Below are 18136 nucleotides of genomic sequence, written 5' to 3'. Positions count from 1 at the left end.
CCATCTTAGCTCACTGCAGCCTGGACCTCCCAGGCTCAAACAATACTCCCACCTCAGCCTCCCGAATAGCTGGGACTACCGGCACATAATACCATGCCCAGCTGATTTTTAAAAATTTTTTGTAGAGACTGTGCCTCGATCTGTTTGCCCAGGCTGATCTCAAACTCCTAAGCTCAGGCCATCTTCCTGCCTTGGCCTCCCAAAATGCTGGGATAACAGATGTGACCCACTGGGCCCAGCCTCCTCGGCCCATGTTCTTACTAACTTCTACACCAAGATTTTTATCAATCGGTTTCACATAATCAGAGCAATCACCTTAAATTCCTATATTCCTAGCCCTCCAAATATCTGATTATGTCCTTAGTATTCTCCTCAAGTAGTCCTGACACCAACCCTCCTCCTAACCTCCCATCTCCATACATATACAAACACGCAAACCTGCTCTGATCACACCAGCTGCCTCACTTCCAACGTTCTGCCTTCATGCCATCACCCAAGTTACTGGGTGAGGCCAGACTGCCATGGAGATTCAAGCAGAAAGGCTGGGTTATGGGAAAGAAGGCATTTAGTGGCCCAGCTGGCAGCATAGTTTAGCTTAATAGCCAACACTGATGATGTACAGCTGTGCTCTCTATAGGGCAGACAGCCCAGTAAAGGAAAAGGCTCAGTGCAACAAAAGGCAAGTCATAGAGTACTTACACATGAAATACTGTGCTAAGCAATAGGTAAGTACCATCTCCCTCATTACTAACAATCACCACTGCAGAATGCAAATGCTATTACTGTCCCCATGTTACATGAGGAAACAGCCTCATAAAGGTTGAGTAATTTGTTCAGGGCTCCACAGCTAACTAGAGGTAGACCTGCAATGTCGCACCCTGATCTGCCCAGTCAGAGTACTTTATTACATGTTCTCCCAAAATAGGTTAGCCTTGCAGGGAGTGATCAGTTAACTGACATGAAGTCCTTCCTCTCTCTAGCATGACATGGGAAAGACCACTTGGAAGGATTGAAAGCCACATCTAGTTTGGAAGAGTTTCCCATAAGTAAACATCAAATAAGATGCTGCATATCATATTTTTATGCATTTCACATTCAAGACCAAGTTCCCAAGGATCCCTTCTGTAGCTGCCTCACCGTATATGCCCTTCCTCATTCAGCCCATCCCAAAACAAATTCTGACAATAACACATAAACTGCATGTAGCTGACCAGCCTACCAGGTCTTTTATGCAGTTCAGCATACACAGTGACACCAAGGTAAGACAAATGAAGATCCAGTTTGGGTGCCTCCATCTCCCTCCCCTGGATCCTGATCCAGTGACTGTCAAAGCCAGAAAGAACTGGGATAGGGTGCTTGATCATGGGGAAGGCTGTTGTGCTTCGCCCGGCAGAGATGGGAAAGGGGGAAGGTTTCACTTCTTCACAATTTGAATGACATCCTCATCCTCCAACGTATGGTCTTTACCCACTTTCTGAGGATTGTGTTTCACAGAGAGACCCCAGACCAGAGCACTGTATGGAAGGGAAAAAGAACAGTCAGTGTAAATAATAAACCTAGCTTCTGCCCTATTTGCCTAGGTGCCACCCTTCTGCTCAGATTTAGTATCACAGTCTTAAGAACCAAAGACCTACAAAAGTTTTATCCACCCTAGCAGCATGAGACACTGAAGCCTTAACATATACAGCAGCAAAGACTTTTGGGAGTTGTGTGGTTCCTCTTATTGCAGAAAGTCGAAGATGAAAAACACGATTAGTATAGAGAGACTGGTTTAAAATTAAAAGTATGGATTTGTTATAGAGAAAGACCCTGAAAATTTCAGATTGATTCTTACAGATAAAATGTCAGTTACAGACTGTCAGAGAAAACCTGTTTTTGCTGGGTTTACTGAAAACATCAGTGGATACTGACAAGAAATTAGGGCCTCCCTCTTGAGCAATGCCAGGAAAATCTTCCTCCCTATCAAGAAACTTAATTGATAAGTCCTCCTGATTTACTGGAATATGTGAAGGTAATTTATATCTATGGGCCTCCAAATTTAATATGTTCTAATGATGAAAACTGGTGAATAAAACACCAAGACCTGCCTCACAGAGACTAAGAACTATATATACCAAGGAGTAGAAAAGGTGGCCATATTAAAAGAGTCAAAACCTCTTTTAAAAACATTCCTAAAAGATACCACTTAAAAAATGAGTATCAGGAACAAATACAATAATTAGTCAAACATAAAATTCTCAAGCCAGGCGCGGTGGCTCACGCCTATAATCCCAGCGCTTTGGGAGTCCGAGGCGGGTGGATCATGAGGTCAAGAGATCAAGACCATCCTGGTCAACAAGGTGAAACCCTGTCTCTACTAAAAATACAAAAAGTTAGCTGGGCATGGTGACGTGTGCCTGTAATCCCAGCTACTCAGGAGGCTGAGGCAGGAGAATTGCTTGAACCCAGGAGGCAGAGGTTGCGGTGAGCCGAGATCACGCCCTTGCACTCCAGCCTGGGTAACAAGAGCAAAACTCCGTCTCAAAAAAAAAAAAATTAGCCAGTCATGGTGGTGCATCCCTGAAATTTGCAGCTACTTAGGAGGCTGAGGTAGAACAACTGCTTGGACCCTGGAAGTGGAGGTTGCGGTGAGCCGAAATCACGCCACTGCACTCCAGAGCAAGACTCTGTCTCAAAAATAAATAAATGCAAGCTATTTCATGGCAAAGTTACCTTGGGGTAAAATGCTGCAGGTGTAAGCACTGCCAGCAAGTATTACCAGGGCAAATGGGAAAAGGGTTAAAACAAATGGAATTGTCAGCCTGTAAACATGAAAAGAGCTATTCATAAATACTGTAATCCAGTTAAACTATTTCTTATAAGATTAGGAGTGAAATGCTGAACTACTAGAATTTTATTTTAAAAAAGTAAATAGATGGTCGGGCGTGGCAGCTCACACCTGTAATCCCAGCACTTTCGGAGGCAGAGTCGGGGGTATCACCTTAGGTTGGGAGTTTGAGACCAGCCTAACCAACATGGAGAAATCCCATCTCTACTAAAAATACAAAAAAAAATTAGCCAGGCGTGGGCAGGTACTTGTGATCCCAGCTACTCAGGAGGCTGAGGCAGAATTGCTTGAACACAGGAGGTGGAGGTTGCGGTGAGCTGAGATCATGCTATTGCACTCCAGCAGTCTGAGCAACAAGAACTAAACTCCCTCCCCCCGCCGCCAAAAAAAGGTAAAGAGATTATAATCACAGCTAGATTTATCGTTGTTGAAAAATAAGGAAGGCTGGGTACAGTGTCTCATGTCTGTAATCCCAGCACTTTGGAAAGGCAAAGCAGGAGGATCGCTTGAGCCCCAGGAGTTCGAGACCAGTCAGGGCAACGTAGGGAGACCCCGTTCCTACACACAAAAAAAAAATTAGCTGGGCACGGTGGCACACACCTATGGCCTCGTCTCAGCTACTCAGAAACTGAGGTAGGAGGATCGCTTGAGCCTGGGAAGTTGAGACTGCAGTGAGCTGTGACAGAGCCACTGCACTCCAGTCTGGGAAACAGAGACCCTGGTATCAAAAGCAATACTAAGCAGTAAGGCTAAAATGAACCCTGTGGTACTGAACTAGAATCAGAGGTAACATTATAAACTCATGGTCTTTAGGAAAGATGATGGATAAATGGATAGTGAGGAATGGTAAGACAGATACAAAAATACAGATGTGTATTAAGCATCAGTAACCATACATTTATTTGCTGAGAGGGCCTACAGGCAATGATAACCTACTTACTAACAATGAGCACACTTAGCACCCACATCTTGAAAACTGGAGCTCCTTGGAGAAGTGACTAATTTTCAGGGCTGGTGCAGGCAAAAATTAATGTCAATTGGGAACATCCAAATATTAACAGTAGCAAAAAGCAAGGAAAGGCTGTGCACTGGTGGCTTATGCCTGTAATCCTGCATTTTGGGAGGCAGAGATGGATCATTTGAGCCCAGGAGTTTGAGAAGCCTGGACAACATAGCAAGACCCCATCTCTAAAAATAAAAATAAAAAATAAATGGCTCATGCGTATAATCCCAGCACCTTGGGAGGTCAAGGTAAGCAGATCACTTGAGCCCAGGTATTCAATACCAGTCTGGGAAACACAGGTGGGACCCCATCTCTACAAAAAAAAAACCCACAAAAACTAACTGGGCATGGTGGTGCACACTTGTGGTTTCAGCTACTCAGGAGGCTGAGGCAGGTTGAGGTCTGAGCCCCTAAGATCAAGGCTGCAGTGTGCTGTGATCATGTCATTGCACTCTGGCCTGGGCAACAGCAAAAAAAAAAAAAGCAGCTTATCAAAAGAACACAGGAGCCAACATGAAAGAGTTCCTAATGGCCAAAGCTTTGTAATAATTCGAGGAACAAAGTAATAGTAATGTTAGATTACATCCTATAGAATAAAATAAATGACCAAAAGCTCAAATTGATAGGAATTATGAATTAATAGAGAAGTGATAGCTCTAACACTCAGTAGATGTCCAATAAATAAATGTAAAAGAAAATAAAGAATCACCATTAGGTCAGGCATGGTAGCTCATGCCTGTAATCCCAGCATTTTGGGAGGCCAACGAGGTGGATCACCTGAGGTCAGGAGTTTGAGACCAGCCTAGCCAACATGGTAAAACCCCATTTCTACTAAAAATACAAAAGTTAGCCAGGTATGTTGGCACAAGCCTGTAGTACCAGATAGGAGGCTGAGACAGGAGAATTGCTTGAACCTGGGAGGCACAGGTTGCAGTGAGATGAGATTTTGCCATTGCACTCCAGCCTCGGGGAGAGAAAGAGACTCTGCCTCAAAAAAATAAACACACACACTGTAGCTATAAATGTCACAGATAAGCCTCACCAGTAGATGCTAATAACAGCAGGCAAAAATTTGAAGAAAAACGACTTTCATAGTCTAAAAAGTATCCCAAGATACTTATCAAATATGGAGAGAAAAATGGTACCTTCGCAGCAGAGAAACCCTCCCTATGCCAACTTAATCAAGTCATCAAGGTGAATATTATCAGTAAGGTATATCAACATCATGAATTTCATGTCACAATACACTGAGAACACGTTATTTTTGTAGTATTCTTACCAAAAATGCATAATCTCATTTCAGTCATGAGAAAACACTGGACAAACTCAAAGCGAGGAACATTTAATAAATAGTGAACACTTCAAAAGTGTCAAGGTCATCAATGACAGTGAAAGTCTAAGGAAATATTACTGGTAGAGTAGAACACAAGAAGACTACAAACAAGTAACAACTAGATGCTACAAAGGTTCTGGAATACAAAGCAGACAAAAGAAAAAGTAGTAGAAAACAGAAGTAAAAGAAAAAGTAATAAAATTCAAATAAAGTCTATAGTTAATAATAGCATACCAATGCTTATTTCCTGTTTCGATAATTTTATAGTAATGTGAGCTGTTAACAGAAGTGGAGTGAGAGACAAAAGGAAACTACTCTATTTGCAACTTTGCTAGAAGTCTAAAATTAGCTCAAAATAAAAAATATGCTGGGCACAGTGGCTCACACCTGTAATCCTAACACTTTGGGAGACTGGAGAAGGTAGATCGCTTGAGCTCAGGAATTCAAGACCAGCCTGGGAAACAAAACAAGACCTTGTCTCTAATAAAAAAAATTTTTTTAGTTAGTCGGAGCTAGTGGTGTGCACCTGTAATCCCAGCTACTCAGGAGGGACTACTTGAGCCCAGAAGATTGAGGCTGCGGTGAGCTATGATCGCATCACTCACTACAGCCAGGGCAAGAGCAAGACCCTGTCTCAAACATAATTATTTTTTTCAGCCTGTGTCAGCAGTGAAAAATATAAGAGATTAGGGAGGTTTTGCCCATGCTTAAGGTCTAGAAGGTGGCTTAGCACCCAGTAGAGGCCAGTGTGACCTAAGCAGGAATAATTGTGTTTGCCAAGAGGAAGATGAAATAATGAGGAAAGGTCAGGCTGTATCATCAGACTTCCTGACCTAAAGAGGTTTCTAGAGCTCTTCCTGTTCTAATTAGGCATGGTTTTAAGAAGACACTGCAGAGTTCTAGCCAAGCACACAATTTCAGCAGCCTCCTTCATACCTTCTTTGTAAAAATGCTATCCTAACTATTACTAGTTAATGAAATTGGTAACTCATAGGAAAAAGGAGGGACCATATACCCATGATACTTACTATTTAAATTCTTTGATAAGATTTTTGTGAATCTTCATGCAGAAATCCTCCACTGTGGTCCTGGAGTAAGGAAGCACCACTGGGGATGTGTAATCTGGTAACTGGCCTTTGGGTTTGGTGTAACTAGAATAGAGAAGGCATAAAGGTTACCACCTTTTTAAGAGTATCTCATGTGTTGAATGTATACCAACCCTCCATCACCCCCCGACATCAGACCAGGACAACCTCCAACCTGAGGAAAAAAGTGTCCTCAAATGACCTAGTAGATAATAGGAATCAAGTTACTTATTTTTCCAAAAAGAGCCAGATTTTTCTGCTCAGATGTACTTTATATAGTAGGAAAAAGAAAAAAATTAAAAATAAAGCCAGATTTTGTTAATGAGCTCCTGAAAGTATCATTTTAGGACAGTCTGGTTTAATTCCTACAGCAACATTACCCTATCCACAAAGACTTACATTCTCACTAGTTTCAGATAGTCCCAGATCTTTTCCAATAGGTCATCAAAATTCCAACGGTGATGGGCAGAGATGGGTACACAGTGAGGCACCTTATAGATGATATCCAATTCCTCAATGGAGATTTGGTCAATCTTATTTAACACATAGATACAGGGGATATAAACTCTATAGAAGTTGAAGAAAAACGGTATTAGTCTGGAGTTGCTGATAAAACTCTCAGCCTGCTGAACAGCACACCCTTGCCCAGACCCCACCCTTACCCAGACCCAACTGACGCTCTCAAGAGGGATCATAAGTAGCAGATCAGCCAGAATAAGGAAAAAAAAAAAAGTGAACTATGAGTTGAAAAGTAACAAGTCAGGCCCTAGTACCAGCCATAAAGCTAACTGCTGGGAAAGCATGCTGCAGTGGAAAGAACACAAGCTTTGAAGTGTTCAGACTGATTCTAATCCCAGCTGTGTCATTTTCTAGACACAGCTGGCCCTCCATATATGCAGTTTTGCATCCTTGAATTCAACCAACTGCAGATCAAAACCCACAGACACTGAGGGTCAGCTGTACTACACCATTTTATATAAGTGACTTGAGCATCTGCAGGTTTTATTATCTGCAAGGGGTCCTGGAAGCAATCTTCTGTGGATATGAAGAGATGATGTTATGTGTCCCTGGGAAAGTCACTTAACCTCTGAGTCAGTTTCCTACAAGGCTGTTTTAAGGATATAATTTATAGTATTTCATAATGTTTAAAGACTAAAAAATAAATGTTTTAAACACAGCATCTACCAATGTCATATTCCTAGTGTGTCCAATCAATGACAGCTAAGGTTACTAATAATTAGGCAAGCCACAACTTCTCAGGGTTTAACTGCCTCACTTGTAAAATGCCTAACTGAAAACACTGGCTTCTGCTTGTTTTCAAATGAGGAGTAAATACATTCATCCAACATATAGGAACAAATGACTAAGTGAGCAACTAAAAATATATGCAAATGCTACAAGTAATTTTAACAGTGCCTTAACTTATTAAAGTCTAATATCAATGGGCTGAGCATAGTGGCTCATGCCTATAATCCCAACACTTAGGGAGGCCAAGGCAGGCAGATTGCTTAAGCTCAGGAGTTCAAGAGCAATCTTGGCAATGTGGTGAAACACCATCTCTACAAAAATACAAAATTAGCTGGGCTTGGTGGCACACACCCATAGTCCCAGCTACTCAGGAGGCTGAGGTGGGAGAATGGATTGTGTCTGGGAATTCAAGGCTGCAGTGAGCCATGATCACACCACTGTACTCCAGCCTGGGTGACAGAGCAAGACTCTGTGTCAAAAAAAAATGCTGGGCAGAGTGGCTCGCTCCTGTAATCCCAGCAGTGTGGGAGGCCGAGGTGGGTGGATCACCTGAGGTCAAGAGTTTGAAACCAGCCTGGTAAACATGGCAAAACCCCATCTCTACTAAAAATACAAAGTATTAGCCAGGCGTGGTGGCAGGCACCTGTAATCCCAGCTACTTGGGAGGCTAAGGCACGAGAATCACTTGAACCTGGGAGACGGAGGTTGCAATTAGCCAAGATCACGCCACTGCACTCCAGCCTGGTTGACAGAGCAAACTCTATCTCAAGAAATATATATATATATAAGAGCACAATTGGAGTTAGGATAAAATTCTGCCAACTTCAAGATGCAATACTCCTTCCATCACAAGGCTTCAAATTCAGTCAGGCACAGACTGCACACTCAGTCAGTACCTGTTTCCTTCCACCACATCAATGAGGTCATCAGCTGTAGCATCACTACGTAGAGTCACATCAGCATTATGAATCTTGTATTCGGCCAGAATGCTTTTCACAGTTTCAGCATCCAGCTCACTCTGGGGGCACTGAAAGAGAACAACAGATGACTAGTCAGCACAAAATTTAAAAAAACAAAACAACAACAAAAAAACAAAAAACCTCCCCAAGTGTACCTATATATCCATGTACCTGGAAAATTCTAGCTAAGATTCGAACTCATTACTAAAGACAACCCAGATGAGTGTCACTGACATTTAGTAAGAAATAAATGTCCAAACTCCAAGGAAAGTGTTACACACTGAACTGTGTTCCTCCTTCCCCCCACCAAATAATTAATAACCCCAGTATCTCAGAATGTGATTATATTTGGAGATAGTCTTTAAAGAGAGGTAATCACATTAAAATGAGGTCATTAGGGTGGGGCCCTAATCCAATACTGGTGGTCCTAATAAGAAAAGGAGCTTAGAGGCCGGGCTTGGTGGCTCACGCCTGTAATCCCAGCATTTTCAGAGGCCGAGGCAGGCGGATCACGAGGTCAAGAGATCGAGACCGTCCTGGCCAACACAGTGAAACCCCATCTCAATTTCTTTAAAAAATAAAAATAAAATAAAAAGGGGCTTAGGACAAAGACACACAGAGGAAGTCACCATATGAAGTCATATCTGGAAGCCAAGGAGGGAAGCCTCAGAAGAAACCAACACTGCCATCACCTTGATCTTAGACTTCCAATCTCCAGAATTATGAAACATAAATTTCTGTTGTTTAGCCACCCGATCTGTGGCACCTTATTATGGCAGCCCTGGCAAACTAACACAAAAATTAATCCCGAATGCCCAAACTGTATGAAAGGATAATGGGAAAGATATTTTGGGCAAGACAGCTTAAACCTATCCCAGTCAAATAATCTGGGCTCTAGAGTGTTACATTTAGTAGGAAACTCAGTCCTCAATTCTGACAGAGAAGCTGCATTTGACAGAACTGGTCATTCCTATCTGAAATACTTTACTTGGCTTCCAGTATTACAAAGTCTTTCATTTTTCTTCTCTCTCTTTGTCTAAGAAGTTTTATTTCTTTGAGTATCTTTTCTTTTCTTTCCTTTCTTTTTTTTGAGATGGAGTTTCGCTCTTGTTGACCAGGCTGGAGTGCAATGGCGCGATCCCAGCTCACTGCAACCACCGCCTCCTGGGTTCAAGCGACTCTCCTGTCTCAGCCTCCCAAGTACCTGGGATTACAGGCATGTACCACCACGCCTGGCTAATTTATATATTTTTAGTAAAGACAGGGTTTTGCCATGTTGGCCAGGCTGGCCTCCAACTCCTGACCCTCAGGTGATCTGCCCACCTCGGCCTCCCAAAGTGCTGGGATTACAGGCTCGTGAAGCCACTGCACCTAGTTGATTTTCTTTTCTTTTCTTTTTTTTGCCGATTCTCTTTTCTATCTATACTCATTTACTTGGTGATCTAAGCTAGGCCTATGACATTAAAGTTATATAAAATCACCAAATTTATATATCCAGCCTAGATAATTATTCATGCCTTCTTTTATTTTCTTCTTTTTATAGAGATGGGGTCTCACTTTGTTGCCCAAGTTGGTCTTCAACTCCTGGACTCAAGTGATCCTCCTGCCTCAACCTTCCAAAGTGCTGGGATTATAGACATACAGATGTGAGACACTGTGCCTGGCCTACCTCACATGCCTTCTTGACAGAAACAACTGGATGTCTAACTGGCATCTAAAACTTAACATCCTGATCTTCTTCTTCCCTCCAAACCTATTCTACCAAAAGTCCTACCATTTTAGTAATAAGAGCTCATTTTTTTTTTTTAGCTCAGGACAAAAAAAATGTGGCCAGGTATGGTGGCTCACACCTATAATCCCAACACTTTGGGAGACTGAAGTAGGAGAATAGCTTGAGGCCAAAATTTCAAGACCAGCCTGGCCAACATGGCAAGTCTCCATTTCTACAAAAAAAAAAAAAAAAAAAAAAAAAGAAAGAAAAATAAAAGAAAAAAAAGCCAAGCGTGGTGGCATGTGAGTACAGTCCTAACTACTTGGAAGCCTGAGGTAGGAGGGTTGCTTGAGCCCAGGAGTTTGAGTAACAGTGAACTATGACTGTGCCACTGAACTCCAGGCTAAGCGACAGAATGAGATCTTGTCTCTAAAAAAAAAAAAAAATTAAAAAATAAAAAACAAAACAGGCATCTCTGACGCTTTCTTTCACAATCCAGATGTAATTACTATCAGCTATTTCAAAATCTTTCCACACTCAACCACTTTCAACTCCTTCACTGTTACAACTCTGGTCCAAGAAGCCATTACTTCTTGACAGGATTATTGCAATAACCTCTTAAATTATTTCTGTTTCTGGTCTTAACCTACTGCAGTCTATTCTAACACAAGAGCCAGAATTATTCCATTAAAATCTAAGTCAACTGGGCACGGTAGCTCATACCTGTAATCCTAGCACTTTGGGAGGCTGGGGCAGGCAGATCACTTGAGGTCAGGAGTTCGAGACCAACCTAATCAACATGGTGAAATCCCATCTCTACTAGAAATACAAAAATTAGCTGGGTGTGGTGGCACACACCTGTAATCCCAGCTACTGAGGACAATGAGGCAGGAGAATCGCTTGAACCCAGGAGGCAGAGGTTGCAGTGAGCCAAGATTTGTACCACTGCACTCCAGCCTGGGCAACACAGTGAGACTCTGTCTTTAAAAAAATAAATAAATAAATAAAACCTAAGTCAAATCATGTTTAGTTGTGGGACAGAATCCAACCAATAGTTAACCATCTCCTGTAAAGTAAAAGCACATGTGTCCCTATGCTATGCTTTTATCTTTACTACTCTCTTACTTGCCCATTCTGCTGTTCCTCAAACATAGAAAGACATGCTCTGCCTCAGCACCTTTCCTCTTGGATGTTCCTTCTGCATGAAGCAGATGTTCTTCTTCAAGATACCCACTTGGTTCACACCTTCATGTCACCTCAGTGAAGACTTCCCCAACCAACCTTAAAACTGCAACCCTCACACCAACACTCTATCTCCTTTCCCTACTTTATTTTTGTTCTCACATTTGTCATTGACTAATCCATTATATTTTACTCATTAATACTGGTTTGCATTCTATCCAATTAGAATACAAAAGAGGGATTTTTGCTGTTCCCTCTTCCCAGAGCCTAAAATAATGCTTGGCCCATGACAGACACTCGATGAATTGTGTTAAATGAATGAAAACAGAAGATATTGGCGGCCATCTACCTTATGCAAGCATAAAACTGGTCCACACTCCCATATTATCCCCAATAAATAACCGAAAAGAGGAAATAAGTGGCAAAGGTAAGTCTGAGACTGGCTCCTATCGTAGTCTTAAAGGCTTTCATGTCAGTCATTATGAAGTCATTTGTGTTATCTCAACTAGTACAGGGAAAAGCCAGGAAATTTTCCAGTGTCAATGTCCATGCACATCACTCCCCACTCTAATTCCTACAGCAGTCTGCCCATGTAGTCTTCCCCACTTACAGTAGCTGTGAGATTAATGCCTCCCTTGTCCTTCTTCTTAAAGCCAATGTTGGGGGGTTTGCTGTTCAAGCGAATGCCAAAGCCTTCCAGTTCATTTTCAATTATCTTCTTATGTCCCAAGGGTTTCAGGACATCCAAAACAATCAGGATCAAGTTACAGGTTCGGGCCACTGAAAAATAAGAAAAAAAATACCCAAGACAGTTCAGTAAAGCTTTAACCCAAATACTCAAGTAGAGGTGTTTTTCCCCCTACATTTAAGGGTCTGTCAAAGGATTTTCTGTAATACATACACATATGAAGGTTTTTTGTTTTTTTTTTTTTTGAGATGGAGTCTCGCTCTGTTGCCCAAACTGGAGTATAGTGGTGCGATCTCAACTCACTGCAACCTCAACCTCCCTGGTTCAAGCGACTCCCCTCCCTCAGCCTCCGAAGCTGGGATTACAGGTGAATGCTACCAAGCCCAGCTAATTTTTTTGTTTTAGTAGAGATGGGGTTTCACCATGTTGGCCAGATTGGTCTGGAACTCTTGACCTCAGGCAATCCCGCCTCAGTCTCCCAAAGTGCTGGGATTACAAGTATGAGCCATTGTGCCCAGCCATAAAGTTCTTATAACTACGAAAGATTTATACCGGAAGTCAATTTGCTTTGTATGCCATGAAATCAGTACCATATTTGCCCAAGAGTTGACACATTTTCTAGATGTAATAGCAGGAAAACAAGTCAGAATAAAGATACAAACCAGGAAATAAACTAAATCCTCAGATACGGGTTAGAAAGGTTTAAAATAGGAAGAACTGTGAAAGAATATTATCCGGTTAGCGTTTTTTTTTGTTTTTGTTTTTTTTTTTGGAAATGGAGTCTCACTGTCACCCAGGTTGGAGTGCAGTGGCACGATCTTGGCTTATTGCAACCTCCACCTCTTGGGTTCAAGCAATTCTCCTACCTTAGCTACCCAAGTAGCTGGGACTACAGGTGCATGCCACCATGTCTAGCTAATTTTTTCTATTTTAGTAGAGATGGGGTTTCACCATGTTATCCAGGCTGGTCTCGAACTCCTAAGATCAGGCCATCTGCCTGCCTTAGCCCCTCAAAGTGCTAGGATTTCAAATGTGAGGTACCTCACCTGGCCTTGGTTAGCAATTTTTTTTTTTTTTTTTTTTTTTTTTGAGAGGCAGTCTCGCTCCATTGCCAGGCTGGACCTCATGATCTGCCTGCCTCAGCCTCCCAAAGTGCTAGGATTACAAGCATTAGCCACTGTGCCCAACCCTTTGTGCCTCTTTTCAGTCTTCCCCACTATACTATTCCCAGCCAACCACTGATTTGCTTTCTGTCACCATAGGTAGTTTGTTTGCACTTTTAGAATTTTGTATAAATGGAATCATATAAAATGTATTATTTTGGCCTGGGACAGTAGCTTATGCCTATAATCCTAGCAATCTGGGAGGTCGAGACAGGAGGATTGCTTGAGGCCAGGAATTTGAGACCAGCCTGGGCAACAAAGTAAGATCCAATCTGTATGGGGAAAAAAAATGTAGTCTTTTGTGCCTGGATATCTTATTTTTATTGACTAACTGAGACAGTCTTACTCTATTGCCCAGGCTGGAGTGTAGTGGCATGACATAGCTCACTGTAGCCTCTAACACCTGGCCTCAAGCAATCCTCCTGCCTTGGCCTCCCAAAGTGCAGGAATTACAGGCATGAGCCACTGTATCTGGCCTTTTTCTTTTAAAAAAAAATTTTTTTTTTTCTTTTAAGAAACGGGTGTCCCTCTTTGGCCCAGGCTGGAATACAGTACTGTGATCATAGCTCACTGTAACCTCAAACTCCTGGGCTCAGTGACCCTCCCAAAGTACTGGGATTACAGGTATATACCACCATGCCCAGTTGTGCCTGGATCTTTTAACTTAGCATATTGTTGACATTCAACCATGTTGGGTATGCACCAGTAATTCATCTCTTTTTATAACTAATCAGTACTACATTTTTATTTATCCATTCACCAGTTGATGGACATTTGGGTTATTTTCAGTTTTGGGGTATAATATAGAAATCTGCTATAAACATTCATGTACAAGTCTTTCTCTGGGCATATATTTTCATTTCTCTTGGGTAAACACCAGTGAAATTGTTGGGTCATATGGTAGCTATAGTTTATTAAAAACTGCAAATAGGCTGGGCACAGTGGCTCAAGCCTGTATTCCCAGCACTTTGGGAGGCCGAGGCGGGTGGATCACGAGGTCAAGAGATTGAGACCATCCTGGTCAATATGGTGAAACCCTGTCTCTACTAAAAATACAAAAAATTAGCTGGGCATGGTGGCACGTGCCTGTAATCCCAGCTACTCAGGAGGCTGAGGAGGGAGAATTGCTTGAACCCAGGAGGCGGAGGTTGTGGTGAGCCGAGATCACGCCCTTGCACTCCAGCCTGGGTAACAAGAGCGAAACTCCGTCTCAAAAAAAAAAAAAAAACTGCCAAATAGTTTTCCAGGTGTTTGTACTGTTTTACACTCCTATCAGCAGTGTATAGAATTCCAACTGCTTCATATCCTCAACCAACACTTGGTATTGTCACTATTTGTAGCCATTCTAATGAATGTATAATGGCATCTCATTGTGGTTGCATCTCCCTGATGACTATCTTTTCATATGCTTACTGGCCATTCATATTATTTTCTGAGTTCACTCTTTTTTTTTTTTTTTTTTTTTTTGAGATACAGTTTCGCTCTTGTTGCCCAGGCTGGAGTGCAATGGTGCAATCTCAGCTCACTGCAACCTCGACCTCCTGGGTTCAAGTGATTCTCCTGTCTCAGCCTCCTAGGCAGCTGGGATTACAGGCATGTGCCACCACGCTGGGCTAACTTTTTGTATTTTTAGTAGAAAGGGGATTTCTCTATGTTGGTCAGGCTGGTCTCAAACTCCCAACCTCAGGTTATCCGCCCACGTTGGCCTCCCAAAGTGCTGGAATTACAGGTATGAGCCACTGCCGGTCCATCTTTTAGTTGTGCTGTCTTTATTATTGAACTATAAGAGGTTTTTTTGAGACGTGCAGGCTCAAATGCAGTGGTGCCATCTCAGCTCACTGCAACCTCCACCTCCCAGGTTCAAGCGATTCTTGTGCCTCAGCCACCCAAGTACCTGGGATTTCAGGTGCATGCCCCCACACCTGGCTAATTTTTTTTTTTTTAGTTTTAGTAGAAACAGAGTTTCACCATACTGGCCAGGCTGATCTTAAACTCCTGACCTCAAGTGATCCACACCTGCTTTGGCCTCCCAAAGTAGTGAAATTACAGGCATGAGCCATCATACCAGGCCAAAAGTTCTTTATATTTTCTGAAAATAAGTCCTTGTCAGATATACATATTGCTAATATTTTCCTTTAGTCTGTAGCTTGCTTCTTCATTTTAACTGTGTCTTTCAGAGTAAATTTTAAATTATGATAATATGTAATTTATCAACTGTTTATTTTGTGGTTCATTATTTTAGTGTCCCCATCAAAAAAATCTTTGTCTTGGCCGGGCATGGTGACTCACGCCTGTAATCCCAGCACTTCAGGAGGCCAAGGTGGATGGATGAAGAGGTCAAGAGATCGAGACCATCTTGGCCAACATGGTGAAGCCCCGTCTCTACTAAAAATACAAAAAATTAGCCGGGCGTGGCGGTACGTGCCTGTGATCCCAGCTACAAAGGAGGCTGATGCAGGAGAATTGATTGAAACTAGAAAACGGAAGTTGCAGTGAGCTGTGATCACACACTGTACTCCAGCCTGGCAACAGAGAGAGACTCTGTCTCAAAAAAAACTAAAGTATTTGTCTAACCTAAGGTAACAAAGAGTCTCAATCTGGTTGGCATTTAATTTTAAACAATGGAAAAATAGTTCATCAAAGACCGTGAGAATTTTTGTAGCTTTTTTTTTCCCTTTTCTTTTTTCTTTTTTTAATAGAGACGGTGTCTTGCTCTATTGCCCAGGCTAGAGTGCAGTGGCACAATCATAGCTCGTGACAGTCTCAAACTCTTGGGCTCAAGCAATCCTCCTGTCCACCTCACAATTTCTTTTTGATTAAAAATAAAAACAGAGGCCGGGCGCGGTGGCTCAAGCCTGTAATCTTAGCACTTTGGGAGGCCGAGGCGGGTGGATCACGAGGTCAAGAGATCGAGACCATCCTGGTCAACATGGTGAAACCCCATCTCTACTAAAAATACAAAAAATTAGCTGGGCGTGGTGGCACATGCCTGTAATCCCGGCTACTCGGGAGGCTGAAGCAGGAGAATTGCCTGAACCCGGGAGGCGGAGGTTGCAGTGAGCCGATATCGTGCCATTACACTCCAGCCTGGGTAACGAGAGCGAAACTCCATCTCAAAAAAAAAAAAGAAAAAAGAAATAAAATAAAATAAAAAATAAAAACAGAAACCAAAAAATACTCATTATAAAAATTCAAATATTAAAAAAAAACAATTGGAGTGACTATTTATCATCCAAGTTCATCCACAAGTCATCCAAGTAGACTTCTGAGAATGGAAAAAAGGGCACTATTAGCATTAACATGAAAAAACAGGCACACATCAGAATTTTAAAGTTCACAGAGTAAAAGATTTTTTCCCGACAGCCCAAAGGAGAACTGAAACTAACCATGCTTTCTCTGTGTTATATTATTCACTTTCATGCTTAAGAGGAAACTAAAGGCCAGAAGTACAAACAACCTTTTAGGAAAAATCTATATCCAATTTAGAACTCTTAGGCCTTTAAAAAAATTTTTTTTTTGAGACAGGGTTTCACTGGTTGCCCAGGCTGGAATGCAATGGCATGATCTTGGCTCATTGCAACCTCCACCTCCCAGTCTCAAGCGATTCTCCTACCTCAGCCTCCCGAGTAGCTGGGACTACAGGTACAAGCCACCATGCCCAGCTAACTTTTTATTTTTTGTAAAGACAGAATTTCACCATGTTGCCCAGGTGTCCTGAACTCATGTGCTCAAGTAATCTACCTGCCTCGGCCTCCCAAAGTGCTGGGATTACATGCATGAGCCACCATGCCCAGCAGGCCCTTTTTTTTTTTTTTTTTTGAGACCGAGTTTCGCTTTTGTTACCCAGGCTGGAGTGCAATGGCGCGATCTCAGCTCACCACAACCTCCGCCTCCTGGGTTCAGGCAATTCTCCTGCCTCAGCCTCCTGAGTAGCTGGGATTACAGGCACACGCCACAGTGCCCTGCTAATTTTTTGTATTTTTAGTAGAGACAGGGTTTCACCATATTGACCAGGATGGTCTCGATCTCTTGACCTCGTGATCCACCCACCTCGGCCTCCCAAAGTGCTGGGAATACAGGCTTGAGCCACTGTGCCCGGCCTTTTTTTTTTTTTAATTAAAGAAAGCCAATGTTATAATTCAAAAATGCTGGCTAAACATTTGTCCTTCTCTGACCTATTCCTTGATAATAACATGAAAACAAACAGGATACTCCAGACAGACAAGGACAATACTAAAGTCAAAACAGAATGATGAAATAAAGTTGTAAATGGAAATGTGGCTCTTCTGGGCAACTGAATCTTTTCCTGAAGAGACCCAAGACATAAAAAAGAAAGGCTACCAGGATCCAGGCTCAGCCATACTAGCCTAAGGGAACACAACAATAGAGCAATGGACTTAAAAGAAGGAAGCTTAAGCTGGGCGCGGTGGCTCACGCCTATAATTCCAGTACTTTGGGAGGCCTGAAGCAGGTGGATCACGAGGTCAAGAGATCGAGAGACCATCCTGGTCAACATGGTGAAACCCCGTCTCTACTAAAAATACAAAAATTAGCTGGGCATGGTGGCGCGCACCTGTAGTCCCAGCTACTCAGGAGGCTGAGGCAGAATTGCTTGAACCCAGGAGGCGGAGGTTGCGGTAAGCCGAGATCGTGCCATTGCACTCCAGCCTGGGTAACAAGAGCGAAACTCCGTCTCAAAAAAAAAAAAGAAGGAAGCTTAATTAAAGTCTATACAGAATAAGAATCTCTTCTGCTGAGCAGTCTAGGAAAAAAAAAAAAAAGAATCTCTAGACACCTTCCCGTTTCATTCCTCCAGCATAGAGGATTTAAGCAATTTTTTTTTTTGTGGAGTTACTGACTAGCCACAGGGAAAAAATACTACTGTTATAGACATCCAGAGTTGTTTTTCCAAGAAAGCTGGCTCACTGCACATCAAC

General features: G+C 42.3%; 2 protein-coding genes across 9 annotated transcripts in view; one reads left to right on the top strand and one right to left on the bottom strand.

The window, feature by feature from the left end:
• The window catches only part of EIF4ENIF1 (eukaryotic translation initiation factor 4E nuclear import factor 1), a 74708-nt gene extending 59124 nt beyond the window's left edge, over positions 1-15584 (top strand). The window contains exon 18 of one of the 4 annotated variants that reach the window (XM_054240355.2): positions 15442-15584. In XM_054240355.2, coding sequence (XP_054096330.1) covers positions 15442-15496 — 55 coding nt within the window. In that variant the 3' untranslated portion in view covers positions 15497-15584. Of the gene's footprint in view, positions 1-980; positions 1205-5133; positions 5257-15441 lie in introns of those variants that run through there. The other 3 variants (XM_054240346.2, XM_035270119.3, XM_054240351.2) reach the window with 3 other exon arrangements.
• Positions 1-18136, bottom strand: part of DRG1 (developmentally regulated GTP binding protein 1) — a 48011-nt gene that overhangs the window by 17301 nt on the left and 12574 nt on the right. For 4 of the 5 annotated variants that reach the window (XR_008474621.2, XM_035270232.3, XM_017963162.4 and 1 more), the window contains exons 5-8: positions 11959-12128; positions 8393-8523; positions 6648-6815; positions 6192-6314 (exon numbers count right to left, since the gene is read on the bottom strand). Coding sequence is in view for 4 of the 5 variants with exons in the window: in XM_035270232.3 (XP_035126123.1) it covers positions 6192-6314; positions 6648-6815; positions 8393-8523; positions 11959-12128 (592 nt within the window). In the remaining variant the exon portion in view is untranslated. Of the gene's footprint in view, positions 1-1197; positions 1515-6191; positions 6315-6647; positions 6816-8392; positions 8524-11958; positions 12129-18136 lie in introns of those variants that run through there. The other variant, XM_002743693.7, reaches the window with a different exon arrangement.

The sequence above is a fragment of the Callithrix jacchus genome, chromosome 1 (assembly GCF_049354715.1).
Source record: "Callithrix jacchus isolate 240 chromosome 1, calJac240_pri, whole genome shotgun sequence".
Taxonomy (NCBI): domain Eukaryota; kingdom Metazoa; phylum Chordata; class Mammalia; order Primates; family Cebidae; genus Callithrix; species Callithrix jacchus.
The sequence above is the reverse complement of the archived record's forward strand: the minus strand, read 5'-3'. Positions and strand labels throughout refer to the sequence as shown.